At 38.6% G+C, this 10455-nt stretch overlaps 1 protein-coding gene across 1 annotated transcript; it reads left to right on the forward strand.

The window, feature by feature from the left end:
• Window positions 1–1162: 1162 nt before the first annotated feature.
• Window positions 1163–2016, forward strand: LOC116612870 (tigger transposable element-derived protein 1-like). The gene is made up of 2 exons (XM_032373481.1): window positions 1163–1186; window positions 1519–2016. Exons 1-2 carry the CDS (start codon window positions 1163–1165, stop codon window positions 2014–2016), a joined length of 522 nt encoding a protein of 173 aa, XP_032229372.1.
• Window positions 2017–10455: the final 8439 nt, after the last annotated feature.

Below are 10455 nucleotides of genomic sequence, written 5' to 3' on the forward strand. Positions count from 1 at the left end.
CGTAGACTATTAAACAAGATGTGCATCTCTGTGCTTTCAAAAATGACAAATTTAATCTCCGGTGCAAAATGGCGGCAATTCTAATCAACCATATTAGTCGGTGATAAAAGCCGATTTTATCTTGGCTCCATAGCTTATCTTATAAAGGTTATTTCAAACTACAACTGCAATAAAATTGGTGTCTTTTGCTAGAGAGCGCGGGGTGAAATAAACGTCCGAGGTTTTACTATCGACTACTTCCGGTTAAAGGTGACTATCTCATTAAAAGTTCCAAGAATGAAAAATATGCGGTTATTCTAAGCAATCTTGGGTTTAAATACATTTTGTGACTTTCATTTTAGTCGTCTAGTGGCAAAACATGATCAAAATTTGCAAGTTAATTTACTTTTTTAAAAAAGGATTTTTACTTCCGGTTCAAAATGGCGGCCAAATCAATACTCCTTATTTATCAGAAAATAAAGCCGATCTGAGGTTGGCTCTATAGCCTATCTTGTAATGGGTATTAAAAACCATCACTTTGCTAAAATTGGTACCATGTCTACGTATATATTTGCTCTTTTTGCTCCAGTTCGATTCCTTTTTCATGCTGGATAATGCAGTGTAAATCAGTGAGGGTTTTGGATAGTGTCTCTTAAAGCTAGTCGGACCATCTGAGTCGTGAACCAGAAATGTGGCGCATCTTATTTGTGATAGTAATTCCCGGCATTAAGAGGCCTCACCTTTGTGTGTTTTCGTAAAATCACGCAAAACAAGTGGGATCAAAATGTGCTGTAATCATCAAACTGACTAAACAGTTTGTAACAAAAAGTAAAAAGCCCAAATAGTCGTGTTCGTCAACCAAAAGACTCCGTCTGAGTCTGCCCTAAAGAAGTCTTATTAAAGACAAAAATTTGGCAAAGTCGAATTCCATTTTTTTGTGTATTGATTACATTAGATGACTAAATGAATTACTATGTATATCCAGGTTAATCCAGTTAGTCGAGTGTAAACAACTTTGAGGCCTATAGGCTAGCCAATCCAATAGGACATGAAGTATAACCAAACCTGTTTGTACGTGAGTGAGAGTTGGGTTGCCTGTGTGCCTGTGGCCTCACACAGGAATCCCAAATAAAGGTTAGATTTAGAGCAAAGGTAATGTATAAACAAAGAATGACACGGAACCATGTTAAAACCAAGCGAAGAAGAGGTAAAACAGCGATGAAAGAATCGTATGCAAGTAACGTTATTTGGTACCAATTCAAATAAGATGAGCCCTTTTGTTATAGGGAACAAAAACAGTTTTTAAATCGAGTGTGTAAAGAACCGCTATGATAAACACGTAAGTTCAGCGTTATGTTCTGAAAAAGAAGTTTACCATGCCATACCTCTTACTCTCTTAAATAGAGGGATTTGGGAGAAAGAATTGTTGTTAAAGCAAGGTCAATGTCGTTTCAACCCAAAACAAGATCACCCCATTCTTCTCCTAATAAAGCAGAAACCTTCAAAAACACTTGACTAATTGACTATTCCAATATCAAGATAATCTTTCTTCCGAAGAATACGACCTCGAAGACCCAGCCTTTAGATTCCGGCATTATTGCAAATTGGAAGATCCACTACAAAAAGCGAATGCTTCGATTTATCTGTAGCAAAGTTTCAGCTACAATAACTGCGTCGGACATTGTGAAGTCAATCGACGTGCTCATGTCAATAGAGTGGGGTAAGCAGGCGTGGGATGAAGTACAGGAAAGCACTATCATTAAGTGCTTTAAGAGCACTGGTCTTTACCCTGATACTGAACTTGTAGACGACGACCCTTTTGAGGGAGAAGACCTTGTACAACATGAACAAATCGACACTATGTTAGCAACACTAGGTGCTCCCTGCACCGCACAGGATCCAACCCGTGCAAACTGGCCAGACCAGGCCAGGGAGATTCTATTTGAAGGTGAAACAAATAGTGATGACAATGAACCCGACGTTAGTAGGGACAAAGGAGACGACCCTGACATTAGCAGAAGCTACATTGCATGGTGAATTCGTCAATTCGCCCAAGACAAAGGGCACGAGGAACTGTCTCTTGTTTTTGCTCGCACAAATGACATTCTGTATTCTTTACAATTAGCAGGACAAAAGAAGCAAACTACGGTACATAGTTTTTTTTAAATAGGGGTCGCAGTCTCTACCTTTTGACTTCATGATTTGTAACTTCGTGTACACTTCGCCATTGTTTTGTTTCAGGTGTTGTACAGTACACCAAATGCTGTAGACAATGGCGTCTCAAGCAATATGAAAATTGCGCAAAAAAATGTACGGAGACTGCTAGTTATGCACTCTAAGGTAGTTAAAGTTAATAAAAAATGTGTTTACTCTCGAATTTGATCGAAAAAAGTCGACCTCCATTAAGCGGACACCTCTATAAAACGGACACGTTTCACGGTCCCGAGGGTGTCAGTAATATAGAGGTTCCACTGTATATCTTTTTGACATGAGAAAACAGCCAATTTTCAGCAAGGAAACAATAGGTAATCACTTCTTTTGTTGTAGATGGCTTTGCAAACTAAAGCCTTTTCCTCTAATGCATATCTTAACATAAAAGCTCATCCCCCGTGTAAATGTAAAGACTTAACAATGTCACCTAATATACACGGACACACATTTACAACTTCACAACATTTAAAACTCTAGAATTATATATTCAATTTTACAACTGTTGCTCTTAAACCTACTAATTACGTTCAATTTAAAATGCAATGCGCTCATTCCCTTTTCGTCAGGCTAAAGCCACAAAAGCATCTATAGAGGAAAGACAGTAGAAAAACCCTATTCTTCAGACCTTGCAAGAGTAAAAAAGTAATATGAAAAGCGAGAAAAACATTATACAAAGCTTGAACTTTCAGCGTGTTTTGACAATACGTGATCAACTCTTTTGTTTCCACTTACATTACTTCACTTAAATTAGCTTTGCGGGATATTTTCCTTTACTTAAGTATCTAAAACATTTTAACACAAACCCCATGTAGAATAAACTCCTGACATAAACACGGGAAAGCAACTCAACATTTACAACCTCTAAATACAAAGGTAAAACAGGTGATGTATGACAATAGATAGAACAGCTCTTAACAGCACGCTTCAAGAATACTGATTACGTTAAGTAACAACATATTTCCTTGTTTCCTGTTTAGTGAACCAAAACCATTTATAGAGAAAAACTTAACAGAAAACCATATTCTAGAAACCTTACAGAGGCAAGGAAAAATTATAAGGTAGGCTATAAAAATAATATAAGAGTAGGACTTTTATCGAGGTATGACAATAGGTGATCCATTCTTTTATTAACCTGGCACGAGGAAAACGCTTAAATTACTAACTTGAAAATAAACTTTTCAACTTAACGCATTTCTCTGATGATGTTAACGTAAATTCATGCAGAAAAGACTAGCCCGTGTCATATAAAATACGGATAGACATCTCAACATTTAGAACTTTTAAGTACAGAGGTAAAAGGTTGAGGTATTTTTTGTGCTGACAGCAAAGTTATAAATATCATCCACTGTTTACTAAACGATGGAGACGATATTCAGGGCATAATTCTCTTTCGCAAGGGAAGGGTAGTGAAATACTTTATTGAAAATGTGCGAGATAATAAATTAAGAGACGTTGTAGAATAAAGTCATTGAAATTCACTCTGAGTCGTTGCATTTCATATTATATTAACCCTACTCCTCTAAAAATTCCTACCCACCCCCTCACCTTTTAATATTGTATAAACCGGTTTTATTAGTCTCATCCTCGCTCTGATTGGTCGCCATATGCCCTATTGTATAAACCGGTTTTACTAGTCTCATTCTCGCTCTGATTGGTCGCCATTGTTCTCCATGCCTTTATAACCCGAACGGTTCTGTTGAATCAGTAACACCCACACAGTCCCCATCGCTCCCCAGTCTCCACAGCAACCCCCCCTCCCTAACTATTGGAATATATTTAAGTTATCTTGACTAAATGAAGAACGAAAAAAATTAAAACATGAAGAAAATAAAAATAAAAATGTGAAATATATATTCAACCCATACCTATCAAAGCAAACAATGGAAACTGCAGATACACAAGGGCTTGCATATATTGCCCTAGTCATTCCCAGCATACTACTTATACGAGATATCCATCACTATTAAGGGGGCCTTTCTCCCACGGCCCTCTTTATTGTTGTTGTTTTACCCCGAAAGGAACAGGTTCATGCGTCAAATGGAATGCATAATCTGCAAAGATGTAGATGACGTTTTTGTGTCCTCCTGTAAACCCGATCCATGGCCAATGCTTACATGAATGGCATAGACATCATTGCAGATCCCCGCAAAAGGCAAGGGTACTTATTCCAGTAATTACCATCAGTGACGATGAGAAGGACAACAATAACAACACCGAAGATGAACTCCCGAGGGTTAATGCAAGATTCGGGCTCGAAGCATGGATGGTGGGACCGCCCAACAGGGATACAGGGACCATCAATTTCTCTACAGGGGAGAGAATGAGGAGGCCAAGGAGGTGGATAAAAATTAAAGGCAACACTTTAAAAGAGAACATTATTTTATTCAAAACATTTTTGTTAATACAACTCATAATATTAAAACGTATATAACGAAGAGAAAATTTATTTTCTTCTATGAAAGATAGGAGGGAGAGGTAGGGGCAACCCCCACAATTTGACGCACAATGTCTCTGGTCACACCCAAAACTTGATTCTCCCTCCCCTGCAACAATCCGGGTAACTCGTTCTTCTTGAGCATCTTAAAATATCCGTGGGAGAGAAACAGTCCAACAGATCTTGAATATAAGATTTCTAATAGCCTTGCATAGGAAGCCCAAGCCGCTGACTCAGTCTTTGCATACCCTCCAATATCAATACAATCAATGGTAGCTCTGGCTTTATAAAAGGCTTCCTTCTACAGCGTTGGGTCTCGGTGCACTAAGGGATCCCACTCAGCCATCAGGTCAAGAATCAACGATTCCACATAATAACCCACGACATGCATGTTGTAAATATTAATCACATCATAGGTAGCCTGAGGTTCATCAACGACATTAAAAAGGTTCCATACACTCGTCTTTATTAACGTAAAAAGTACTATGATTACCATTAGACTTCCCTTCTCTTTCCTCCTCCTCCCCCTCGCTGGTGTCATTCTCAACGACAATTATTTCTCTGCTGTGCGCCTTCGTTATCACTTTCACTACCTCTTACATCCCCCAATCGCTTCCTCCTCCTCCCCCCTCCTCCACCTCCTCCTCATCCACTTCTTCATTGGGCAGGCGATCTGAGACGTTTACGCAAATTATAGGGAGTTTCTTTCCCTTGCCCTTCTTCTTGGAGGGTAGTGTCCATAGTGGCACACCCTTCTGCTTCTTTGCTTCCTTCGAGGGCTCCGCCCACATAAAACGTTCGCACTTCTTGTTCGGAGGTCTCACGTCACAAGCAAAATACACACGACCGCTGAAAAACTGTCCACGGCTCACTCCAACACGGCAAATGATGTTATGTTCACTCACAGGAAAATCAGTAACATCAATCCCCTCCTCGATGGACTCTCTCACAGCTTCTGCCTCGTCTTGATTGAAATAGAATCCACACCCCATCTGATCTTTTGAAAAATCCACAGGAGTACCCCACCTCAAGGCATACCCAACTTTTTTCAACTCCTTTTTGGAAAAACACTTCATCATTATATACAAATCAGCATTGTTTTTCTCTTCAAAGATTCCATCTTTTATATACTTTTTATGGTATCCCATGACCCCCTTTAAAGTCCAAAAGTCACGTCTAAAAAGTCTACGTCACTTCCGCCTGATCAAATCCCGCCAATCTCAAACCTCCCCTCCCCACTCCAAAGGTCAAAGTCCAATCGTTACGTCACTTTCGCCCGATCAAATCCAGCCAATTAAACCCCGCCATTTTCTTCAACCAATCACAACACGCCAAGTCATCAACCCCCCTATATACACTACGCTAACATCTTATACAGTTTACAGTCTGCATTAATTTGCATTGAATACGGCTCATGGAAAGTACGGCGTTAAAACTAGGCCTAAGTGTCCTCAAAAGAATCATTTCAGTACAATTACTGGTTTTCTGCTTTGCTATGGAGAAAATTGCACTACTTGCATCACAAAGCGTTTAAAGACAAACACTACAAATTACTTTTTAATAACTGTTGATAAGAATAGTATGTTAAATATTTCTGACAGTGTTAAGTCAATTTGCTCCTGCCAAAGTTACAATGCACTTGTCAACTGATAAATAATTAACGACAAAACAATTTAAGAAAACATCAGTCAGTTCAACAAAAAACAAAGTCCGTTTAACAAAAAACAAAGTCAGTTCAACAAAAAAAAGAAAGACAACTTCAAGAACATGGAACCTGCTAAAAGAAACATCTTGTAGAACATGTTCACAAATAAAGATCAATGGATCCTAATAATAAAAACAAACGTCTTGCAGCACATGTTTACAAATATTGAAACCTAATGGCAAAATAAACTTCTTGCAGCATGTTCTAACAAATATAGAGCAATGAAACCTCAAATGAAAATAAAACAAAACATAAATTGCTGTAACGGTCGAAACAAATACTGAGAAAAAAAAACTGATCATTTTATCAGATTATTTTATTTCCAATTTTCACCAAAACATCAAAGAAAGACCTTATTACATCTGCTATGTTTGTAATAGAATGTTATATCCAAAGTCAGTCATTGCTTTTCACAGACAGAAGTACAAGTTAGAGAATATTTTAATATACAGCAATCATTCGACCAGACCCGGCTGTACAGTGTGACCTAGATGGATTCCAACTCCAGCAACCTATGCAGGTACTCCTCATGTGTGGCCATTCTTTTCACAAAAAAGTTGTTTAATCAAGATAATGTCCAATTTGTCTCCCAACCTTATTAACAAAGGTGGAGCAATTGGTGAAGACCCACAATGAAGGGCTTCCCAGAAGATCTAGAGATGATGACACTGGAGTTGATGAGAATGCTGGCGATGATGATGATGATGATGATGATAGTGATGGTGAAGAGTGAAGCACATCTCCTCAATCCAACAATGTCCAAGAAATCCAGAGGTCGATGGCAGCTCGCTTCCAAAGCCTCATCCGGGAGCAATGAAGTGCTTCTTTTATTCAACACAAGGATGTGTTGGCAACACCAGTCTCCACACTGTACAAATCACTGGGTGCAATTGGAGTGAGCACCTTGTCAAAAAAATCGTCTCCAAACGGTTCCTTTAGTAACACCCAAATTCAAAAAGTGAATGATCATTGCTTCATATTATATATAAACTAGAAGTTCTCGTGAAGAAGTGAAGTGCTCGAGCTCATAGATTGGTTGGTCATTCAATTGCAAGGGTTAAATCAATATTCTTTTAGATTTGTGTGGGGCAGTTCGCACATTTTCCATAGACCATATTTTTGCAAGACCCATTTTCTTTGCAGTCACTGTCTTGGCTGATTACTAACCCTTTCATGGTTTCTCTGTTTGTTTTAAAAGAGAAGTAGAACAAAAACAAATTGCTTGTAGTCTTATTTTATTAAACAAAAGAAATTATTTAATTGAAGGCATTGTATGTCTAGAAAAGGAAAGGTGAAGTCTGATAACCATAACAAACAATCTGATTAGCTGTGGAGGGGATGTGCAGTCATAAATATTATGGAAAGTAAGTATATTTTAAAAAGACTGCTTTTTGGTAGTTGAGTGGGAGGGACACAACCCGTGTGCCCACCCTGGGCTGCATGCCTGTACATACGCAGTAAGCTATTTGGGCCTAAGTGGTAGCCATGATAATAGCTAATGAAAAGGTTACTGCTCATGTATTCGCTGGATTTCTCCTCCGTGGCTGTGTTTGCCTTGGTTTAAAATAATGTAGCATTCCTTTTTATTTTTATTTCTTGGGAAATGATTTGCAATCATAGTAGTTCTGGACTAGACATTGCTGTGGAAAAATAGACTCAAAATAGCCATGAGTACTTGAAACAATGATCTTCAACATGAAGAGCCCATAAATGCCTCCGTCCACAATTCCAGGTGGCTCAAAAATCCATCTGCCTGAATAGGTTTTGTCACCGGCTTCTTGCAATAGTTGGTGAGGCTGGCTTGTTCTTGATGCAATTTGCATATGGAGGTAAATAATGTTATGATTTGTTTAGGTAGGTTACCATAATTCTCACTGAGATACTTGGCAGTTTTATCCCCCCCTCGGTGGCAGATTGCTTTGTGAGCTTACGAGAGGACATCGTGGATGGTCGATTTATGTACAACGTACTTTCCCTTGGCATTAATGACTCTTCCTTCCTCGTCAACGTTCCACTTATTGCGAATGATTTTCAACTTATCATTGTCCGACAGTGCGATGTCCTTCTTCTTTTCTAGCGTCGTACATTTCAGCCATTGCTTGGCCTTCTCGTAAAATGATGTATAATGTTGTGTTGCTTTTGCTAGACATACCTTTTTCCTTTAATTCTTCTAATTTCGAGTAGAAATCGTCTGCATCGACACAGACGCTAGCATCCATTGCTAACCAAACACGCTTTGGTGACTGCGCTTGCGTGGAGTTTTGTATTGTTGTTCATTTCCCAAGAGGCGCCACAGTTATAAAATTAGTTTCTAAACCGTGTCTTCCGTCGCAATGTCTTGATGGCAGAGTGGTTAAGGTAACCGGACTGGCAAGCTAGAGATCGAGAGTTCGATCTTAGTGGTGGCACATACTGGGAAAAAAGGTAAGATAGAATTTATAACAGTAGGCAGGCAGGTAGGTAAGGAATAGAGGAAAAGAAAAAAGCAGGAAAGGAATGAGTGAAAAGGAAAGGAATGGGAGAAAGGAGGAAAGGGACGAGAGATAGTGGAAAGGAGCGAGTAGAAACAAAATGGAATAAGACTTTTTGACCCCCAAAAAATACCTAGCCCCATTTTTTTAAAGAGACCCCAAAAAGGGAAAATCCCCTTTTAGAATCATTGACATATTCAACCATATTATTTTAGACTAGTCCAATCTCATTTTGGACTGGTTTGGTTTCATTTTGGACTAGTCCATTTTTATTTTGGACTAACATTCATTTTCGACTACAACATACCCACCCCCTACCCCTTGGTATTTGTATGCCAAGCGATCACTTGAAACAAAATGGAGGCGAGAAGGGGAGTACGAATATACAGCCTAACTGTTTCTTTGAAGCTGTTTGACACCATGAAAATAGTATGCCACATTCAATATCGAAATACACGCACTTATAGTTCGTTAAACGATGAACCCAGACCCGGGAAGCACTGTCGACTCGATGCGAACCCCATGCGAATGCGTTGTAATAAGCTAAGTACAGCAACTAAAACACTACTAGTGTCAAAGTTTTACTTTATACAAAATTAAATAGAGAACTTCTAACTTTGCCCCTCTGTGTTTCTATCTGAATCACGAGGTATTTTAATTATTTTAAACTGTTCTTCAAGGCAACCACTTCATACCAGGGGTCTACTATAAAGCCGGGGATTTTAAATATATTTTACTTAATTTTCTCAATACTTTCACGTGTGATTAAAATGCAACACAAGACGTACAGTGAATGTATCAAACATTAAGTACTTATAAAAAAAATAAGCGAAAGACAGCTTAAATGTGTAGATGCTCCCACAAACTTGAACAACCTAGTATTCTGGGTGCAAGTTTACTTATGTGACCACAGTCATTGTACTCCACTGGACTTTAAACTCTTTTTTCCTTCAAAAGTTTATATCTTACTGATTCCCCAAAAAGTCTAGTTTATTTTATGGGCTTTGACTATAGGTTTTTAAGTGTGACAGTATTTAGAATTAGGAGGGTGGTATTTTTTGGACACAACCCCTGTATTCTAGCATAAAAAGGTGCTAAGCAATGAATAAAAGTTTTCAGTACTTTACTAAATTGCTGGTCAAGCCCTCCTTGTATATAACTTCCCCTCCTGGTGAAATTTCATTTGCCACCATGTCAACTAACTGAAATTCATAAAATCTTGTTATATTTTACAAGTCTAGTGCAACTAGCAACATACTGCATTATTTTGGCCTTAAGCGTGGTAAAGCAGCAGAAATGATCATGATTTTTAATGTAATATCCTGAGATTGCATTGTTTCTAGTATTTTGTGCTCCTTTAATTCACTTTTCGTATTCTAGCGGCGGAATTATTTGATGCTACGGTACAACTTAGTTTAAACGAACATTTTACCTTAGAAAAGAAAAGATAACAGGGTTAACAGTAGCGGATCTAGGGGAGGGTTTAGGGGGTTTAAACACCCCATTTGGGCTGCTTTAAAACCATATGTAACAAAAAGGATTACCCCCTCCCCACTTTGTCACTGAGCCAAACTCGCTAAAAGCTAGATCCTCCCCTGGTTAAATGGATAAGCACTAAGCTCCTGATTCCTTTCTTTGAAAAAGTCTTGTAAGAT

The sequence above is a fragment of the Nematostella vectensis genome, chromosome 2 (genome assembly GCF_932526225.1).
Source record: "Nematostella vectensis chromosome 2, jaNemVect1.1, whole genome shotgun sequence".
NCBI lineage: Eukaryota > Metazoa > Cnidaria > Anthozoa > Actiniaria > Edwardsiidae > Nematostella > Nematostella vectensis.